This window comes from Miniopterus natalensis, chromosome 5 (genome assembly GCF_054644295.1).
Source record: "Miniopterus natalensis isolate mMinNat1 chromosome 5, mMinNat1.hap1, whole genome shotgun sequence".
Taxonomy (NCBI): domain Eukaryota; kingdom Metazoa; phylum Chordata; class Mammalia; order Chiroptera; family Miniopteridae; genus Miniopterus; species Miniopterus natalensis.
The window spans coordinates 74,237,676-74,260,570 of record NC_142085.1 but is presented as its reverse complement, the minus strand read 5'-3'; the positions used below and the strand labels follow the sequence as shown (position 1 = coordinate 74,260,570).

At 38.1% G+C, this 22,895-nt stretch overlaps 1 protein-coding gene across 1 annotated transcript in view; it reads left to right on the top strand.

Moving 5' to 3' along the window:
* MAP3K5 (mitogen-activated protein kinase kinase kinase 5) overlaps positions 1–22,895 on the top strand; it is a 157,531-nt gene that overhangs the window by 97,352 nt on the left and 37,284 nt on the right. The window contains exons 12-15 of the mRNA XM_016204919.2: positions 5,998–6,047; positions 8,281–8,376; positions 10,418–10,499; positions 17,506–17,639. Coding sequence (XP_016060405.2) covers positions 5,998–6,047; positions 8,281–8,376; positions 10,418–10,499; positions 17,506–17,639 — 362 coding nt within the window. The remainder of the gene's footprint in view (positions 1–5,997; positions 6,048–8,280; positions 8,377–10,417; positions 10,500–17,505; positions 17,640–22,895) is intronic.

Genomic DNA, 22,895 nt, shown 5'->3' with positions numbered 1-22,895 from the left:
ACAAATAAATAAAATATGTAGGTATATTAAATGATGAAAAGGAGGAAATAAAGCAGAAAAAGTAATCAGGAAGTAAACTTGGAGGCATGGGACTGTAATTTTGGATTCAAATCCTATCACTGCTCTTGTGCACCATGGCTTCTCCAAGCTGTAGTGTTCTTATCTGTTGAATGGGGTAATAATAATACCCACCTCAAAAGGTTGTTGCTAACATTAAATGCAGTAATGTAGGTTGAGTGTATTGCATGGACCCTGGCATATAATAAATGCTCAATGTATTTTAACAATAGTAACAACAATAGCAATAATAAAATCACAGCAGTACACATGGACTAAACCCCAGAATTTAACCCTGTTTAGATGACATGGCAGCAGTCATTTGGTTGGTTGTTCGTGTTATATTAGGGAACTGTGATGTGATTCATAGTAAGGAATATATATTTTATTTTAGTCCCTGTTTCTGGCACAGAGCTCCTGAAACCCTTGGAATTTCCTAAGTGTTGAGAGCCGTAGGATATCTTCTATGTTAATGAGGTGACTTTTGGATGCACCTTGTTGCTGGGGGGAACCAAGACTGTGATTAGAGGGCAGGAACTTTCAGTCCCACCCTCTGACCCTTAGGGAGGGGAGAGGGGCTGGTGGTTGAATCAGCCACCAGTGGTCACTGATTTAATCAGTAATGCCTAAGTAATAAAGCGTCTGTAATAACCCATAAGGACATGGTTCAGAGATCTTCTGTGTTGGGGAACACATGGAGATGTGGACAGAGGGGCCACCTAGAGAGGGCACGGAAGCTCCATGACTCTTCCCACATGCTGTGCCCTATTCATCTCTTCCATCTGGCTGTTCCTGAGTTATATCCTGTTATAATAATCAAGTAATCTAGTAAATAAAAGGTGTTGAGTTTTTTTAATTCTGTAATTTGCTCTAGCATATTAATCAAACCCAGGGAAGGAGTTACTGAAGTTCAGATCTATAGCTGCCCTGACGGCATTACCAGAAACAAATTACCAGTTTAATTGACCAGTAACAAAATTAGTAATAACTAATAAAACTATCAGTTTACATGTTAATATTGTTTTAAAGTGCACAGTGTTTTATTTACAGTATTTTAAAGTATATGCATACATGTTCTCACAAGCAGAAGTAGAGTAGTCACCCAGTTGAAACTATAAAAACTAAAAGAGGTTAGGAGAGGTAAACATTATTATCTGGGAGAGGAGATTTTTCAAAGGCTTGATTGGAAAGAGCAAGGTTGGCCAAGGACACTTGGAAACAGGATGGAGCTAAAGGAATTAGCAATTAGCAAGGCCCCAGAAAATGAGTGGAGAGCCAGAAGTATTTGGAAGACAGAAAAAGAACAGAAAGTAAGCCAGAGATTTTTGGAAAATGAGTAATGTTGTCATTATTTTTCCTTTCTGGAGGTTCTTCACTCAGTAAAGTTAGCCTTGTATTGATTCTAGAGAAAATTTTTATACTATGCTAAGAAATAAATACATTAGGGTATAAGTGAGTGCATGAAGGGTTAACGATTTTGCTGTAAATTGTCTTTTCTTACCATCGTTTAAGATCAAGAAGAATTTCTGCATTTGCGAATTGCTCATTCCTTATTACCGTTAGTGCTAAAAATTCTCCTTGTTCAAAAATTTAAGCTTTCTTAAATCATTTAGTTTCTGTTTTGAATCTGTCAACTTCTTTGCAAACACTAGTTTTACCCATAGTGTATTCATTACCACTGCCATTTTCTCTGTTTTTTAAAAAAACAGAAGTGATACAGTTGGAATGAAGACAAGCAATAAAACTATCACTTTGTTGTTATTGTTAGTTTAAAGCAACTGTAGTAACTATAATTAAATAACAGATAAGCAACAGATTTAATACATCTTATGTTAAACAGGAAATGGATTGTTTTTGTCATCGAATGTTTAAAAATTTTTTTTCTAAAAGTAGAATAACAGAGAATGTTGCTTTTCATCTATCATATTTATTTCTTTACTCACTTCCTCTTGATGTTTTCATTCTGTGGAATGAACAGTTACATGAGCTATTATATAGTTCATTTTGCAACTTTCAAAACTTTAAGATCATTACACCAATTCCCAAGAGTACAAGGGACTCTTAGTTATTCTACATTCAGGGGCAAAATGAAATAAAATCCCAATCTTTTAACTGCTCTCCCTTTGTTCAGTAGATGGTTACTGCTTAAAACAAGTTAGTACTTCAAGAAGGTCTACATGTGCTCATGAAAGAAAAACCTAGATTGAGGAACCAGAGAAGTTATTTGCAAGATATTTTAAATGGTTGTTATTTAGAATTTCCCTCCTTTTAGGTTTGACATTTAAGCACTCCTGACCTGTCTGGTGGCTTCTTGGGCAAAGGTGACAGACAACAGGGACCCAGCGGAATACTATGTGCTAACCTTCGCTCCAGCTCCAGCTCCAGCCTGTGGCCATTTGGAGAAGACCCAGGAAATTTATTAGGGGAATATGTTTAACCTCAGACTGTAGATTTTGATGATATGATGTTCTCATCCTTCAAGGATACTTTTAGCCACAAAACCCCCAACTAAAAGTGGCTTAAATAATAAGGAATTGTTATCACATATAAGAATTTCTGAGGTGGGTTCATTCTGCGGCTGATTTCAGTGGCTTGACAGTGTCCGAATTCTGAGTTGGCTTCTCTGTATGCTCTTGGTTTTTCACTCATCGTCTTAAATAGCAGCTCCAAGCATCACTTCACACAGACCACATCCAGATGAGGAGAGTCAGGACCTTTCTTTACATAAAAAGTTGTATCAGGTGATTATGCTAAACCACCCACCAGCAAGGAAAATGTACTTACCATGGTTGATTTAGACTAATCAGTTTCACTATCCTTAAGCATCGCCACCTGAACAAAAATTCATATTTTATTAGCAAAGAAGGGAGGAAGGGCCATTGCCTAGGGAACCAATAATGTCTGCACAGTATATAATTTCTGCCACCTTACCTCAGCATTAACTCCTGGTTCCTGTTCTTGCCCTAGCTGGGGCACAGGGTCTGAGGCCAACCAGTTCCTAGAAAACGGTGCTTGTGCTGATTAAATAAGGTTGAGTGTTTGTTGGTTTGGGGTTTGTTGGGGTTAAATATTACTCCAGTTCTGCCTCTGGCGTCCCTTTCCCCCTGATTCCCAGACAGGCCAAGGAGCCTTTTACCTCGCCTGTTGGCTTTCTAGCTCACCAGCTCCTCCATGTGGAGAGTCCACTAGCAAGGTTGGTGGGGAGAGGCCTTATTCCAGATCACTTCATCTCACTTAGTCCTGGGCTTTACACCACTGAAATGGAATGTTTCCTGGCAGTACTTGAACCTTTCAGGAACCTAACATTCTGAAAATGCTTTACACCTTTCCTACAAAACCAGCCCAATCAACCTGGGAAATCTCGCCTTGGCTGCTCCCAGAACAGGGCGGATGGAAGACAGATTTTACTAGTGCTGTCTTGTTGGTATTTGTCAGTTGCTGTGTTCAATTGCAGGTTTGCACGCTGCCCTATCAGCTTGCACTCAGCCTCCACCTCCTGATCCTGGCGGTAGCCTTAGAAAGAAACTGAGCTGCAGGCTCTGCGTCTAAGGCTGCCTTGTATGCAAGTAATGTGCAGGTTAACAGCTGCAGCTCCTGGGTCACATATACTTAGAAGGACACCTGAGGCCAACAGGATTTAGAAGCAACTTTCAAATTACCAGCTGAAGCTGCAGGCTGCTATTTTATTTTAATTTAATTCCCTGTGCACTCTGGTTAAGAGAACCACATTCCCGGAGTACCTTTCTATGGTCTCTGCCTTTTCTGGGCTTCATGTACAACATTTGCTCTGTGGTAATTCAGTTCACATCCCCATGGCCTGATTGATGTGCATTGAAACTAGTAAATCTGCTTCAGGCTTGACAGGGTTTAAGTCAAATGGCCCTGGCAGAGAACTAGTTGCTGTGAAGATAAATTGTGGATTTTTTAGTTGCTTTGGCCAATAGGACAGTTCTGGGCCACATCAGAGCCATAGCCTCATTACCCATTTCACTAGCTCAGCCAAGACCTCAACCCTCTGGCAGTATTTTAAGTAGGTGGGTAAGAGCTTGTTTTCCTGGTTGGTCTACATTTAAAGAATTGACGTGCAATGCGAATTGACTGCAGTACTTGCTAAACTTGAACACATGTAGCAACTACTTTATTTCTACAAAAATATTTGTCATTAATTCAATATTGTTGTCAGACATATTTTTGTAGGGAATGTGATCCATCTTGTAATTTATTTAATTTAAAGGCATATGCATTTAATACTAATTTAAACTTAGCTTTAGTAGTAAATTCAAGAAATCCCACAGTTTTTTTCATCTTGACCCTACAGATCACCCATGCTTATCATATGATAATCAAAGATTTTATGTTCTCCCTAGCTGATTTGGCTCAGTGGTTAAAGCATCGGCCCGCGGACTGAAGGGTCCCAGGTTCGATTCTAGCCAAAGGCACGTACATCAGTTGCAGGCTCGATCCCTGGCCCCAGTCTGGGTACATGTGGGAGGCAGCCAATCAGTGTGTCTCTCACATTGATGTTTCTTTCCTCTTCCACTCTCTCTGAAAAGCAATGGAAAAAATATCCTTGGGTAAGGATTTAAAAAAACAACAATTTCCATGTTCAAACTTTATTGAATCTCGCATAAATTAGGTAACAACACATTGTAGCTATGCTGGACATTATATACATGTGTGTACACACATGCATACTTGTACCGTTTTCTGAAGAAATAGAACCACCCACTTAGTTAAAAAAATTTAAAGATAATTCAGAAATAGTTACCTTCAAAATCTTGCAGAGATTTTATTCATTAATGTTTTTCTTTTAAAAAAAAAAATATTGCTTGACTATAATAATTAAATTACCTTGATCATTGGCTTTTTTACTTTAAAAATTAATGCACAACAGTTATTAGGTTAATCTGCTAAAAATAAAATTTTAGAAATTAATGAGACTAATTCTCCTAGCTCTATTGGAGCTGAATTATTGAAATACAGAAATTATTAAGTAAATATCACCCTTGTGGCTTCAGAATAAATTGCAGTTTCCGTCCAGATACAGTCAAACCTCAGTTCTCAAATGTCTCCCATCTTGAACAGTTCATTTCTTGAACAAGTTGTTCACAGAAATATGTCTTGGTTGTTGAACAAAACTTTGGTTCTTGACCCAACGACCCTTTCATGCTGATACCTCAGCATTACAAAAAGCATCTCTCAGGTAACAAACAGAGGAGAGAATGACCACGGATGAGTCAGTTTACCATTAAACCTTGCATTGTTAACATCTCAGGAAATTGTGCTGTGAATATTTTTCTGTTTTTTTGCTTTTGTTGCTGGCAAAATGGACAATTAGCACTATTTTAAAACATAAGGAGGCCATTGAGATGCTGATGTTGCTAAGGGTGTCAAAGTGCTCACGAAACAACAATCACAGGAAATTGAAGAGGTAGAAAAATTGTTGTTGACTTGGATAAATGAAAAGCAGTTAGCCAGTGATAGCATTTCGGGGGCAATGATATGTGAAAAAGCAAAGGTTCAGCATACTGACTTCCTAAGAGACATGCCTGGAATGAGTCTAAAAGCGATTCCTTTAAGGCTAGGAGGGGTAGTTCAATAAATTTGAGAAGTGTTTACTTGTAGACTAAACAGTACTTTACACATGTACTGTATATGAGAAAGGTTAAAATGGAATCATTTGGGGGTCTGAAACATTAATTCAGCCTACATTATTTCTAATGGGAAAAAATGATTTGGTTTTCTAACCAGTCACTTCAAGAATAGACTTCTGGAACGAATTAAGTTCAAGAACCAAAGTTCCACTATAATTTGTTCATAAAAAATTGTACATGAGGGAAAATTACTCTTGTGTATCTTATTAAAAAATAATAAAATTATTGTTGTGTTATTTTAATTTGGATTACTGAACATTTTTGTTGTTCTTTCCTTGTGTTCTAGAATGGTATACATGAGTGGAACTTCAGTGCTTCTTCCATCAGGGGAGTGAGGTAAGTTTCCTTGGGCATTTCATTTTCTTGGAAGACATTTTTCTAGAATACGAATGTCTTGGAGAAGACTTCTAGTCATGATTTAAAAATGCAAAGACCTCAACAATCCTTCTATTGATGAAATGCTCAGCCTTCTTTAGTCTCACTGTCTCCCTTTTAAAAAGATTTGCAACCAAGCTTTCAGTTAGTTGAAATAACTCTGTGTTTGTCACTCACTTAAAATATGGTGACTGAGGGGTAAATATGATCTGTGGGTCAGAATCAAGGTATGGATAAAAGTGAGCTATGTGTTTTCTCTCTAGGTGGTAAAGCTATTGGTTTATGTTATAGGATGGTTTTCTGGTCTTTAGATATACAAGGAACTAATCTCTTCTTAGATGGATCCAGAACATCTTCTACCAGATTGTGTCCTGTGGCTAATATTAATGGGGTGTGATTATAGGGAATTCATTTTTTAAAAAACTTTTCCTGAGGTCACTATTAATGAAGTGTTCTGAGATGAGAGTGACTCCGTTTGGTTCAGTTTCTTACATTACCATCATTAATGCCATTGGCTCAGGAAATGCCATTTGTGTTGTCTTTTTTTTGTGTGTGGTGTTTTTTGTTTGTTTGTTTTTTGTTGTTTTTTTAGAATAAAGAGCCACCAATTAAATGTTTAAATACTTGTTCTATTTAAAAACTCATGCTAGACCAACTCTTGCAAATTTTAAACCAAATTAGTTGTGATTATTACTTTTTATCCCCACATAATAGAAATGAGAAAAGAACATATCTGAAGGCCAGATACGCAATACCCTATTGCTTTTGGCATAATAGTAATTGGTTTTGTTAGAGCATGAACTGGTAGAGCTGTCTGAGTCACTGATAATTGGAGTTTGCCTGGTAATACCACCTGTTACCTTATGAATAATCTGAAGAGAAACAAGCACGGTTGTGGACTGATTTATGACATATACATAGAATGCTTACATGAGGCTATTGCTGGTTTATATGTTGGGAAATTGAGTTCCAGTTGTGTGACTTAAAAGACAGCTTACTTTTCTGGGCTTTTTCCTCTATAAAGAGATGACAAGGTAGAGCAGAAAATCTGACTATGTCAGCAGATTGTGTTACATCACCTCAGAACTTTCTCCGCTCAGTAAACAGGCATTTACTGAGCACCAGTTGTATGTCGAATGTTGAGTCCTATTCCATAAGAATACAAAAAATTTAAGACCTCAACTGTGCTCTCTAAGAGCTCTAGCTCCGGCAGGGGAACAGACATTTAACAACTAATGATAATGCAGTGTGGGATGAGCAACGGTAGGACTATATTAGAAGAAAAGAGGTGCAAAAGGAAGTGTTGCTATTTAAGATAGAAGTAGGCAAGGGAGTAAGGTCCAAGCTTGGCCTTAAATGATGAGTAGAGTTTCTTTTAAAAAGTCAAAAGTAATGTGCATTCTAAACTGAAGGAATAGCAAATGCAAAGTCATAAAACAGAGACTGGCAAACTACACCCCCTGGCCAAATAGGGCCCATTGCATGTTTTTGTAAATAAAGTTTTATTGGAACTCAGTCTTGTTCATTGTGTATTGTCTAAGGCTGCTCTAACAGCAAAATTGAATAATTTGGCCCACGAAGCCTGAAATATTTACTCTCTGGCCCGTTATAGAATGTATTTACCAACCCGTGGCATAAAATAGCATGGCCTGACTGGTAATCTCAAAATTGTTCTAATTGCTATAAAGTAAACCACTTGCTGAGTCCAAACCAAGTGCTGCTCCACATTCCTATAAAATTTCTACAATTAATGAGGTGCTTTTCCTATCTCCACACATTGCTTTTCTAACTTTGGAAGCATTTTGTTGTTCTATAGATCTCAGAAAACCAGAATCACCAAGGTCAGTCAGCCAGTCGATACTTAGACTTGTCCTGTCAGCACAGAGGTCAGTGCTGTGGAAGGCAGGACACCTTTCCCATGCTAAGGTGGAGGGACACATAGCTTCTGTGTGCATACCAAACCCTAGAGCAGCTCTATCTACAGATATGAATAGGAAGACAATTCCAAGAAAATTAAATAATTTTAGTATTGTGGTACAGGAAATACTACTTTTTAAAGTACTATTTTTTAACTTTTTGTCATAAACAACATTGATTTCGTAATTGGGATCAGATATAAAAATATTTATTTTTCATGACAGTGCTTGGAAGTATTGGGATTACCCCGAATAATTCTCTTTTTTGTTTGTTTCAGCATTTCTAAATTTGAAGAACGATGCTGTTTTCTTTATGTGCTTCATAATTCTGATGATTTCCAAATCTATTTCTGTACAGAACTTCATTGTAAAAAGTACGTATTAGTCATGGTTTGTATAAAAAAGATTGTTCTTAACAGATCATTATTTTTAATTAATGAGTGAGCAAATAGCTCCTACAAAGAATTCATGGCTATGTGGTTATATTAGTATTTCATTTGGGCTAATATTTTCTAATTATGTTGTGTGTTTATCAGAAAATTTTGGGGGCTCCCTTTAATAAATCATTTCTGACATTTCTGATCACTAAGTGTGTGGCAGTTTTCCCCCACAACAAGCTATTCTCTCTGACACCAGCTGGGTGTCCTACAATTTAACTCATTTCTAACAAAATCTATCTGGAGATAGTGTCAATCCACGAGACTTTCTTCCCCCACTTTAAATGCCAGTCGTAAGCCCAGGTTATCTCATCTGTGCTTTTGACCAACTGGCTGTAGATTGGAGGTTCCAGTGGCCCCTCCTTCATTTGATTAATTTTCTAGAGCAGAGCACAGAACTCAGGGAAATACTTATGTTTACCAGTTTAATCAAAGGATATGATATAGGGTACAGATGAATAGCTAGATGAAGAGATACTTAGGGCAACGTCTGGGAGGGTCCCAAAGAGCAGGAACATCTGTCCTCGTGGAGTTGTGGTGTGTTACCCTCCTGGTGTCAATGTGTTTGTCAGTCTGGAAGCTCCTTGAATCCTGTACTATTGGAGTTTTATGGAGGCTTTATCACATAAACATGATCAATTATTATATTTCGCCCCTTTTCCCCTCTATGGAGGATGGGGGAGTGAGGCGGAAAAGTCCAAGCTCCTAATTATGGCTTGGGCTTTTTTGTGACCAGCCCTCATTCAGGTGCCCACCCAGAGTCTCATTAGAACAAAAGATGCTCCTGGTCTTCTTATCACTTAGAGATTTTTCAAGGGTTTTAGGAACCCTGTGCCAGGGCTGGAGGTCAAAGACCAAATATTAGAACAAGAGATGCTTGCAGTGTTCTTATCACTTAGAAAATTACAAGGATTTTAGGAGCCCTGTGCCCAGAACTGGGAGCAGACCAATATATATTTCTATAATCTCATTGGTACAGAGATGGAAGAAAGGTTCTGAGTTGTGGTAGGTAACCTTTCTTCCTTTGGGCTGGAAATATGCAGCATGACCTGCCTGCGAGATCATCAGCCCCTATTTGTAGAGCCTCCCTTACTTTATGTCTGGAGACCTTAGCATCCCCTCTGAATGGATAGCACAGCTAGTGTTCCAAGGGGCAAATCTATTTCTTGTTGTAATTATTTTTCTTAGCTCTGAAATGGTCTCCAGAAAAAAGAAAACTTTATAGGAAGACTTCCTAAAGAAAATGTTTGTCACCAAAAAAGAAGTGGCTTCTGTCACAAACATATAAGCTAGCTGCTCCTGGTTTGTACTAGTATTTCGCAGACTGTATTTATAGGGCCCCATGTGTATGATATTGAGGTGCTCAGGCAGAAGATTTTAGTCACTAAGATCAAATGTTGTGGCCAACACTGTATCAAATAGTCACCTCAGAAGTTGGAGACACTATTCTAGAATGTGGATATTATTTTGTGTCCCATTGAAATAAAATAGCAGCAGCAAAACAATAATAGCTAATATTTAATGAGTGCACTGTGCTAAGTAAGCACTTTACAGGTATACCTCAAGTCATCTTCACAACAACCTATGAGACAGATAAGTGTATTCCTCATTTTATAATTAAGGGGTGAGCCTTAGGGATGGAGGAGCTTTAATCACACAAATACTGACAATCTTAGTCTGATATCCAAGTCCACTTTCCTAACGTTTCTATGACTTTGTCTAGCCTCATGTTCTGATTCTATACTATATGTGTTATTCTATACATGAAGTGAGGCATGAGGTCGGAAATTTCTGGAGAAGCCTACCAACCTGTGTTTTCTTTTTGAAAAATCATATTTTTCACACTGATACTGATGGTTTATTTATTGCCTGACTTTCTTAGCTCCTAATTTTTTGCTCTGAAATCACTTTGGAACGTATGTGTGTATGTTTAGTGTTTTATGTATTATGAGTGACCACATGCCACCTTTCATCATAGGTTTTTTGAAATGGTGAACACCATTACTGAAGAGAAGGGGAGAGGCACGGAGGAAGGAGACTGTGAAGGTGACTCCCTGGAGGTGATGACTTAGGTTTCTATGTTCATTTTACAAAGTTTCTCCATGGCTGATTTTTAAAAGTGAACTATTTAAAGCTTTACTGAGGGAGGGAGGGTGTCAGGGAGCATATGACTTCTGTCCTTGGCATTCCATCAGAATAATTTAAAATCTGTGATGTGAGAATGGCTTCTGCAGTATTCCCAATGGACTGGATAGTCAATACAGTGAATTCACACATACTTATTTTAAGTATTTTGGCTTAGTTTGCCATAATGCCACAACTCTTAATATTGCTGGTGTTTTTTTTCCTGGGTGTTCTATCAGCATAACGTTAATGAAAGGATCCAGTGATGTTCTGGGCTGTGAAGACCATGCAATCCACCTTGGCCCTCCCTCTCACTGTGTATCCCTTCATGGCCAGAACACCTTTATGGGTTATTAAATAGCTTTAACTTATATTTTTGCATAATTTATGATAACTCCATTGTATCTTTGATTACATTTCTTCGCTATTTTCAACCTTCTTAATTACAATATGTTTTTCACTATTCGAAATATTTGATTAAAATGAGTTATTTTCATTACTGCAAACTGAACTCGAACTTCAGCCCATGAATGACATACCAAAAATAATTCCTCCACTTCCCATTCCTTACAGTGTGAACAGGAAAGATTACTTTGGTGATTAAGATTTCTATGCCGAATAATTATTTTCTGATCTTTATCTCAATTTGAGATAGAATTAACATTGTTTCAATACAACTTCTGAAGCCTTTTAGGTGCCTTGGCCCAAAATAAAATTAAAATGTTGGAAAGGTCAGACATTCTTTAATGTTTTTAACTTCATTTAGAGTGGTGTCAACATTCAGCAAACATTAGCTATTAATGTGGTCCTATAAACTACAAATTTGAAGCTAATCCTTAGAATTCTTGGTGTTTAAAAACTTTTTATTCAAAACCCAAGTTAAGATTTGCTTTTCTTTCTGATTTGAATAGTAAGCTTTCTTTGAATAGGCACAATTGTGGGAGAGATTCAGCCTCCTTTGGGTCATGGTCATACCTGGCTCCCTGTCCTGGTGTCAGGATCCTTGAGTTCTGGTTCTAACTTTTCCAACAGCCAGTTTTATAACTTTGGACAAAATTTATACTCCCACTGGGCGGAGGTGATTTCATTCCTTAAATGAGAGTTGAACAAGAAGATCTTTAATGTCCTTTCCTAGCTCAAGTATTTTATAATTTTCAACATTAGTACAAACTGTACAAGGTTTTTCAAATATAGCTCAATACCACTTTCAGAGGACTTTTCTATTTTTAAACAGAAAGAGAAACAACTTCTTTTGATTCCAAGCCATGTTTCTCGACTCAAGGCTGTATTTTGACATAAAAGGGTTATGAACCCCTATCATAAATAATTTAATGTATTCATAAGTTTATATTAAAATCATTGAACAACTGATTACAGTTAATATTGAAAAATTGATTATAGCTCATCATTAGAGTTCTAACACTTATCAACTGTGGTCCCTATTTTTGTTCTCCCAGCCTTTCATAGCTTCACTAAGAGCAGGGCATCTACCCAGTAACCCAAGCCAGATATCTCCGAGAAAAGATCTGAGGGAGGAGGGATCAGTCAAACCTGATATGTGTGTACCTGCAGCATTTTTATCATTCTGTTGAGGTTATTAACAGTTATGTTTTTTACATTTATATATTAAGAAGGCAATACTGAAAATTAACAAAGCTACATTTGAGTCTTTGAGGTGACCACTTAATGTAATTAAGTACAGAGAAAAGTGCATGACTTTTTAGAAGACTGCTTTACTGTCGGACCCTTGGGTGCAAGGACTAAGTGAATCACTGTTTTGTCATTTGCCTTCCTATGCTGATTCTATTTCCAACACCAGTATAGATTGTTCTGGGCAGGCAACAATAGAGGGATGATTCTAGAAGTATTCCCATTGTTGCTTCAAAATGCAGTCGTTTCCCTTAGCAACAACCTGATTTGCTAGCCTATTGCCATAGAAATAGAATGCAAAATGTAATCCTACCTTTTATTTTTTAAAACATTCTTTCCCCCACTCCTCTGTTTCTCCATTTTTGTCATTTAACATACCCTGCCTTCCCTTGGCTCTTGACTCAGCTCTGTTCTACTTTTTCTGGCCACCACATAGATAATTCTCTGTCCTTTATGGGCTAAGCCTCCTCAAACCCTGCCTTTTCAATTTACATCTGTCTTGGAAGAACAAAAGGAAGAGATAAAAAAGAAACCAAGCAGCAATTACTCATTAGAATGGTTTCAATTACATTTGTCTTATTAAAAGTCCTCTTTTTTTAAATTTAATATATTTTTATTGATTTCAGAGAGAGGAAGGGAGAGGGAAAGAGAGATAGAAACATCAATGATGAGAGAGTCATCATTGATCAGCTGCCTCCTGCACACGCCCGACTGGGGATCGAGGCCTCAACCTGGCCGAGCATGTGCCCTGACCAGGAATCGTACCACGATCTCCTGGATCCTAGGTCAGTGCTCAACTGCTGAGCCACACCCGGCCAGGGTAAAAATCCTTTTAATTTTTACTATGACCACTTCTAACAGGAGTCTATACCTTCTAACAGATAATCTCTTTAAAAAGAATATTCTTTTGATGTTTTACATTCCTGAGGGAAATGAAAACTTGAGCACGTTCATCTAGGCTTATATATTCTTCACCATGCTATATAAATATCCCTATGGCAAAACTACTTTAACCAAAAATAAATGTTTTGTTTGGGCACCTGATTGAAAAAGTTCTTATCAATTTTTCTATAGCCTGATTAATTAATTAAGCAAATAATTACATTGCTAAGACTAGGGCCAGAGCAATTGAAGATAAAGTCTTAGTTCTAAGAGCTCAGAGTCCAGACTGGGCAAGGGAAAGAGGAGTGATAAATGCATGGGAGAGTAAGTGCAGATGGCCTTGGAAACATATTGGACCAGAACCTAACCTGAATTTTGACGGTCAAGTGGATGGTTCAGAAAAGCTTCTTGGAGCTTGGTTTTGAAGGATGAGGCAGAATTACCTAGGTAGAAAACACAGCATGTGTAAAAGGCAGAAAGATCTTAGGAACCTCACTGAGAGTTTTTGGAGGAGATTGATGAGAGTGAAGGTTGGACATGGAGGCAGCAATAAGAACCCTCAGGCTATTTATGCTATGCTAAGGAGTTTGTCTTTGATCCTGAGAGTAGTGAGGAGCCAATAAAACAGACAATGGTACGAACATGGAAAGCTTACTTTGGAACTTTGGAAAGTTTACTGTCAACTCAGTGGAGAATAAATTGGAGAACAGGGCAACAAGAGAGGAGAGGGAAGGGAGACCAGTTAAAATAAGTCATGGGATATAGTGTACAGCACAGGGAATATAGTCAATAATATCGTAATAATTTTGCACATGACAAATAGTTACTAGACATACCACTGATCACAATGTAAGGTATATAAATGTTGAATCACTATATTGTATACCTGAAATTAATATAATATTGTATGCCAACTATGCTTTAATAAAAAATAAAAAATTTAAGGATCTGTAGAATTAGTACAGAGAAAAGTAAGAAGGGCCTGATCCAAGCAATAGCAATGAGGATAAACCTGACAGCATTTGGCAATCAGTTTGATATGGGGAGCAAGGGAAATGAAAGAATGGAATCTGAGGTGGCCACCATAGGTCAACCAACTGTCTGCTTGAAAGAGCGAATGGATGTCTAGTGGATATTAAAAGTATGCTGGAACAGCTTTACAGTACAGGCATTTGGAAACATAACTAGTATTCACCTTATAAGCTCTTATGCTGTAAAAAATTTCCCCATAGCAGAAAGAACACAAAATCTGAAATCTTACGACCTGAGTTTAAACCACATATTTTCACTGGAAAAGATATTTCTGATCATTCGTAAATTGGAGCTAATTCTAGACCTTCCCTACTATGACACAGGCTTACTATGACCATCAAATGAAGTAGGTTATTGAAAGTTAATTTTTTTTCTTTTAAATTATAGAGCATTATAATGTAAGGTGATGGTAGTACTAGCTTCAGTGTATAGATTTTTATTCCTTTGAGAGTACACACTGGCAAAGATGAACTACTTTGGTGATGGTCCCTGCCCTGCCTCCTGCTGGCCTGACTCTTGGCTGGTAGATTTCCAGTATGCATGGCACAGAAATTCAGACCACAGGAATTGGATATGGAGAAGTGGGCTCCTTCAGGTGGCATTTTTGCACTATGTTTACTGCCACTTTGCTAGAGTCCAGTTTTAATTTTAGTCTATGGAAATTGCTAAATGATTCCTGCTCCCTGTTTTTTCACCTGGAAACATACCTGGTCTTCTGCTCTGGAGTAGGATAATATTTAGCCTTACATTAGCAGCCAGAATAACAGTATTCTCTAATGTACCCCCTGGTTACCTACCAATGGATGCCAAGGATTGCCACTGGGAAAGTAGACATCTCCCTTCCAGAGGTTGGCTTCGGTCCTCAGCCAGAGAAGGGTCCATGGTAAGGGAGGTCAGTGCTCACCCAGTCCTGGCATGGTATTGGCTATAGTTTTCCAGAAGAGAGTACAACCTGGTTGCCTTCTATAAGACTTGGAAACTGTCTGGCCCATGTGGCTCAGTGGTTGAGCGTCAACCCATGGACCTAGAGGTTAGGGTTCGATTCCCAGTTAGGACACATCCCTAGTAGGTTGCAGGCCTGATCCCTACTAGGGGGCGTGCAGGAGGCAACCGATCAGTGACTCTCTCATAATTGATGTTTCTATCTTTCTCCCCCTCTCCCTACCTCTCTCTAAAATAAAAACATTTTTTTAAAAGACTTGGGAATCCGTTGGAAACATATAGACTGGAGCTGGTAACAATGCACCCCCACATCTTCATCCTCTACAGCACTGGTCTCTCAAGTGGAGACTGTGTACCCCAGAGAGTCTGCAAAGTGATCTGATTACCTACTTCTGTAGGTAATTTGTTCTTTTTCATCTCTGCTTCCTTTTATGATCTTCTCTTTGCTTTCCATATTTTGTAGTTTGCTATAATATATCTGAGTGTGGATTTATTCTTATTCTTTCTATTTAGGGCTCAATTTCTGGAAGGTTTTTGTTGTTTTTGTTTGTTTTTTTAAATATGTTTTATTGATTTCAGAGAGAAGAAGGGAGAGGGAAAAAGAGAGAGAAACATCAGTGATGAGAGAGTCATTGATCGGCTGCCTCCTGCAGGCCCCTGCTGGGGATCGAGCCTGAAACCTGGGCACGTGCCCCGACTGGGAATTGAACCCTGATCTCTTGGATCATAGGTTGATGCTCAGTCACTGAGCCATGCTGCCTGGGCATGGAAGTTTTATTTGATTCTGTCTCAAATCTGTGTGACCTTTTTTAGAGCATCTTTTATCCTTTTGCCATGTTTTTTATTTCTTACTTTATATCCTTATGTTAAATGCACTTAATATACAGTTTCTTTTATGAAGTTTTAGAGATTGATATTCATCAGATCAGCTAATCTCACTAGTGAATTATTTCCTAATATATTTTAAATTTTTGGATTGTGAGTTCAATTTCAGTGGTCTATTATCAGTGAGAATCCTGTGTAGCCTATACTAAAGGGATCTCCCTTTAAAATATTTTTGCTTTGTTTCTGCTAGAATTTCCAGGATGTTCCACACTCAAGACCAATTATGGTTATTATGATAAGTGTAAATTTGAACTCCAAACAGCATGAGGAACAGCCTATGTTGAAAGTATTCAGAGGAGACTCATTTAGTCCACTCAGAGCTCAGTCTGAGACAGACAAGCTTAGTTTTTGTTTCTCAGTACAGTGGGCTGACTTTATTCTAATCTACCTTTTCACCAAGTTGAAGTTTTTCAAGGACCCTGATTTTATGTGTTCTAGCACTTCACTTAGTGTAGGCACAAGGCCTCATATCCTATTTCCTCATGAGCATTAAGACTAATGGTTCTCCTTTCCTCTCTCTGCCCCCCTCCCTTCCTTCCTCTCGTTAAAAATCAATGGAAAAAAATATCTTCAGGTGAGGATTAACAAAAAGTAAATAAAGAAATAAATAAGTAAATAAATGTTAGAAATTAATATTTTTAAATGGCCAACTCAAACCCTTCTGTGAGTTAAATCTAGCTATGGGCTGCCAGTTTTATGGTCCAGCAAAATGTAGACAATGAAGGGAACTTTTCTTGTAATCTCTCCTGCTGGCTTGTGGTTTTATACTGGATCTCTGCAGAGACATGGCTTGATCACTTGATGGCCCTGCAGCCTGTAAGTACAGTCTGAGACAAAGGGTATGCCTTTCTGAATGACCTTCAGGTCTGAGGAGGTCTACCAGATGCTCTCTAAACCCTTTTAATTTTGATCCAGTTTTCCATATTTGACTGACATGCTTGACAGTTTGGAGTATAGAGCTGTAGATAGTTCCCTTTTACATCAAAGATGAAATTTTCCCTCTATTTTTTGTTTTTAAAATGCTTTTTAGTCTTGAGGAATTGGGGTGATATAAAAATAATCCTTACTTTATCATTGTCAACTAGTAAGACCTCAAATTTTTTTCCTTACCCAAAGTCTTTCAGTGGTTTTATTTTCCTGGTAAAATGTGAAATATTTTAACAGCACCAGCAGCTGAAAAACAAAAGAAAGATTAATCAGATGTGATAGATATTGTTAGATATTGATACTGATCATACCTATCTCTAGAATCAATGAAAAACAATGGGTAAAAGAATCCAAGTGGGCTTTTGAAAAAACTCTTAACAGATTTAAATACGTAGTCGCCACTGTATTCATAACAGTTGTGAAAATATGAGCGCATTATCTGGTTTATGTTGAGAGTGTCTATGATTTGGTTCTTGAAACTGCTTTTTTAGAATTTCATCTTATTGTTTCCCTTGTTAAAGCCATCTGCTAAAATAAGGAAAAATGCTCTTGCAAAAAGTTGATGTTCAAAATACAGAATGCAATTAATGTTTCAATCTTCTCTCCTCATTTTTCCTTTTGTAGTATGACTATGAATATGACGAAAATGGTGACAGAGTCGTTTTAGGAAAAGGCACTTACGGGATAGTCTATGCAGGTCGAGACCTGAGCAACCAAGTCAGAATCGCTATTAAGGAAATCCCAGAGAGAGACAGCAGGTATAGTAATTGTGGTTAATAAAGAGCTGTTTTCTAAGATATTTTGGGTTGTTTGGAGCCTTTTCAAAAATATTTTTGTGAAACCCTGTCTGAAAACTCCGGTGTTTTAATTAGTTCCCTGTGAGGTTAAGCTGCCGCATCTTTCAGTGATTCAATTATAAGACTCTGCTGGAAAAGGACAGCATCTCTGAGGTAACAGGGACAGGACTCTTAGAGTAGAGAAAAGAATGGCCCTGTGTGTTGGGCCCAGGATAGTGGTTGGTTTATTATATGGGTACATAAGGAATCAGCACTATCTGAAACAGTTTCAACCAGAGGTTCCAGTTTCCAGTCCAGCACGTAAGGTGGTTGGAAGTCATCACTTCATCTTGACAACAAATAGAAAGCTAAACACTGAGAAATCAACAGCTCTTCTTCAACAGTTATTTGTCAGCATTAATATTAAACTTGCTGGCTTATAAATGTTAGAAATCAGTTTTTTTTAAATGGCTAACTTAAACCATTCTGTGAGTTGAATTCATCAAAGAAGTAAGGTCACAGGGCAGGCCACTGCCCCTCCCCCCCCAAATCAGAGAGACATTCATAGGGGAGTCCCACATTTTTGTGAGTTTTGCTTCCAGGAGCCCACTAGGTCCTCACAGTCAATACAGGAGAAAAATCCCTTCACACTTTTGAGGTAAGGAAGGGAGAAAGGAACCATTTTGAAATATGCCAGAGCATTCTGTTTTTAACAAGGCCTACCCTCAGGAGAAACTGTTTTTTACCAGGGCCTAGCCTGTTGGGGTGTTATCAGAGCCTAATCAACCTGGGAAACAGGAAATACACAACTGCAGCCCTTTCTGGCCATCCTGTTCCACCTGAGGGGTTTGGGGGGTGGACTTAGAAGCACTGAAGTTCACAACCCAGTGGCACAGACTCACTAAAAGACTAGGATGCTTCCCCTCCAAGAGTTCCTTTACTTATTACACCATGTCTGGCTTTCAACAAAAATTAGCATAATAAAAGGCGAAAGACACAGTTTAAAGAGAGAGCAAGGATCAGGATCGTCTCAGATATGGCTGGGATGTTGGAATAATCAGACCAGGAATTTAAAACAGTTATGATGAATATGCTGAGGGCTCTGCTGGATAAAGTAGGCAGAATGTAAGAACAGTGTCAGTGTCAGCAGAGAGGTGGAAATCCTAAGAAAGAACCAAGTAAACATGCTAGCGATCAAAAACCTGTAACAGAAATGAAGGATGCCTTTGATGGGCTGGACACCTGGCTCAGTCTCTGTGCTTGAGACTATATCAGTAGAATCTTCAAAACTGAAAAGCAAGGAGAACAGACTGAGAAAAAGAGAACAGAATATCCAAGAGCTGGGAGACAACTGGAAGAGGTGTAATATACACCTAGTGGGAATACCAGAAGGAAAAAAGAGAAAAAACCACACAGAAATATTTGAAGAAATGGTGTAAACCACACATAGGGGGGACTTTTTGGAAACAAGAAAGTTTTTCAGGGGAGAAACAGCTCTGGTAACAGGATTTTCTGTTGCTCCAGGCTCTAGTGTTCTGTCCTATCATTTGCTTCTCCAATCAATAATTGTCTCTTTTCCTGATCTCATGATTTCTGCTGCCTTGTGACTTTTGTTGTATCTTCTTTCTGTAAGTTACTGCCTCTACATTCAGCTATATATACATGTTCTATGTGTTGAACATTCACAGTCTGAGAAAGGAGTGGATTGAGTCCACTGTTACTATAATCCTTATTTGGCCAGACTACATCATGGACTGACTTAGGCTGCCCTCGAGTTCACTTTTCTGTCTGTGGTAGTAGGGTCACATGTAAGTCTAAACGGCATCTCAAGGTTAACACGGCCAAAACTGAATCATGGGTTTTTACCAAACCCAGTTATACTCTATCTGAAGTATTCTCTGTCTCAGTTAAGGTTACCCCGTCTATCCAGCTGTTCAGGCTAAAACCTAGGATTCATTGGGATTCCTTTCTCTTTCACGTCACATCTATTCCATCAGCAAGTTGTACCATTGTCTCAACCTCTGCAGTCTATTCTGAATTTTCTCATTCCCATCACAACTCTAGTCTAAGTCTTCAGGTCTCTCACTCAGACTCCCTACTGCAAGTACCTCATAACTAGTCTCTGCTTTCACTCTTTCTTCCACCCCAACTCCATTCCTCCTCAGAGAAACCAAAGAGATCTTTCTGAAGTTGAAGTCACATCTTGTCACTACCACTTAAAACCCTTCAATGGATTCTTATTGTAACCAGCATAAAACCCAGAACCGTCAGCACAGACACCCCCCTTCCTCTGTGGCCTCATCTCCTCTGCAACAGCCACACTGACCCGTCCATCAGGCACACCAAGGTTCATTCCCCAGAGCTCGTTTTTATCATTTAGTTCTTAGTTCATTAGAGAGGCCTTCTCTAACTACCCCAACCTGAAAAAGACACTCTGTCCCATGCAACCTGTGTCCCAGGTCCTGGATCTCTTTCTGCCTCTTCATCCTTAGCGAGTGACTTTCACAGGTGACCTCTCTGCCTCCAGCCTCCAGATCTGCATTCCAGTTAGGAAGAAGAAAAAGGAATACAAACTTTTCCAGAAATATCCAGCATACTTTACCAAAAGTAACCACCCAGAACTACAAGGGAGGCTTAGGAACTCAATAACTTTTTATCTGACCATTTGTTTCTCCAAACAAAATAATAGAAAGAAGAAGAACAGATACTTGGTAGGCACACAGCTGTTGCTGTCTGCCACATGTATGGTTTCATGTTTTTATGCTATTGTTGCAGTTTCCTTTTCCTTAATTCATGGGACATATTTATGAGTTCTTATGGAATGGTGATAGAACCTATCCATTAAATACCTAGAATAATATATATCAATTTGTCACATTAAAATTTTTGTTAAATATTCCTAAAGGTTCTTAAGTAATATATACATAGAGTAGATTTTGAAACAGTATAAAATTTAAAGGGGTTGTCACTATCAAATTACTGCAGCAAGATAACTAATCTTTAGCAACAGCCCCTCCCCTTCCACCACCAGTTGAATATAAGTTGGTACTTGGAAGAAAGCTACTTTTAAAATCATCTTTGTAACTTAAGTTTATTCAACTGCCACTGTGCACACAAAGCACACCAACAACCACAAGGTCGTTTTCTGTAACAATGCATTTGGCATGACCAGCCTGTCTCTTGAGCAGCTGGTGCAAGGCATCTTGTTAACTATAAAAAGATTACAATAAAGCCTATCATGTTACTGTGAGATACAGCACACAAGGGTGTTTCCTTCTCTTTACCCTGCAGAGGTTTTGATGTAGCATTTTAAAAGATAGCAGTTAGAAAGGATAATTACTAAAGTGGTAGGATGGGTGTGAATAATGCATGATGCAGCACACACTAAACATCGCCATCTGTAACGAAGGCTCATAGCAACAAAAAAGTATCTTGTGTGTTTCCTGCACACTCTGAAAACACTGTTAGAGAATCAGAGTGGAGTAAGAGAGAGGTAGAGTAAGTACACTTCATAATCCCAACTAGTTGTTAATCTCAGGTTGGCTTCCTCCTCTAACAGTCTACACACCCCTGAGCTTTTTATTTAGATCAGTGATTCTCTACCTAGCTGCAGATTAGAGCTAGTTGGGGAACTTGTAAAAATACTGATACTTGGGCCCTACCTCAAAAATCCTGGGATAGGCCTGTGATAATTTTTTAAAGCCCTTCCAAGAGATGCAAATGTCCATCTGATGTCAGAACCACTGGTTTAGGTAGTTGTATTGGGAATTTGAGAGTAGGTGCCCTGGAGACAATCTAGATTATTAACTTTTCAAAGAAGAATATATGTAAGCATCTGTGATTATCTGTATCATTTCTTCTTTCTGTTATAGTTAATTGAGAAGAAATAGGATTTTCTTATAATTCCCATAGATAAGCATAGCTTATTGACCTGAACAAATACAATTTCATGCTCACGCAGTGCTTCACACTTACTTTCACTTACACTGAGGGAGAATTGCTGGGTGTTACTAACCATTTCCATATTGGAGGAGAATTCTTATTCTTAGCTAGGATGAATCCTGATTATTGTAATTTTTGAGCTATCCTTTGGCTACCTAATGTGGGGGTGAGAGGGTGGCGTATATTTGCTTCTCCAGGATCTTATATTTAAATAGTCATGATTGATTTTCAGTAGAGGGTCAGGAGGTGGGAACCCTTTGATTCGTCACAAACTGAGTTAGTCACTTGATTAAAGTTATTTACTCATCTTGAGAAATCTATACAGTAAGGCCCAGTATTTGCCACTAATTTATCTCATGCATATCAAGAGCAGTCTTGTCAACTAGTGTTATTAAAGTGTTTTACACCTCATGGAAAAAAAGAACTTGCAAATGTCTTCATAGTTGAGAGCCATTACCTAAGTATTTTATTGGTCACATTCTATACTAGTATTTCTCGTGTTACCTCATTCAAGCAATTATCAAAATGGTGGTGTTGTCTTTGATTGATACCCTGTTAAAGGGTTCAGGTTAATAGTCGCCTTCATAGTTCCTAGAACTATTCTAAAGGAAGATAAAATGAGTAAAAATCAATTTTTTGTTGTTGGCAGCTTTCTGGGTAGTAGGTCACAGTTTATAAAAGTTTGTTTAAATTAAACAAATTTGGATTTTTGTAATCTGAGATTTATTTGGTTTATAGCTTATCCTGAAAAGTTTTATGAAAATAGTATTATTCAGTACTAACCAATTCTAGTATTTGTTACTGACATTCAGAAAAATCCATCCTGCTTGTACAGATTTGCCTTTGTAAGATCTGAGCATTGCTTGCTTGTAGGACTGAAGCAAGTTACGAGACATCAGATTTGTACTTAATATGTCATAGTAGTTAATGCCTTTCACACGTGTAGCCTTCATTGTACAGCAGGAAAAAAAATTAGGGAATAGTTTTGGTACTCTGTTTATCATTGTTGACATCCTGCCATAGCTAGTTATACAATAATATATTAGAGCTACAATGGATTCAAGATTAAGAGTCTGCAAGTTTTATAATACTTCAAATAGTCACCAAAGTATTGTTCTGTCCCAGAAATGTGAAATACTTTCACTTTGTAATTTGATAAAACAGCATATACCAAGTACATGATTTTGAAGTCTGGTTTAAAGCTGATCTTTCAGGGCATAGTCTTGGTTAGGATTGAATTTGTTTTTAAGCCTGATATAATAAAATTGGCGGACACAGTAGTGTGAGGATTTCAAC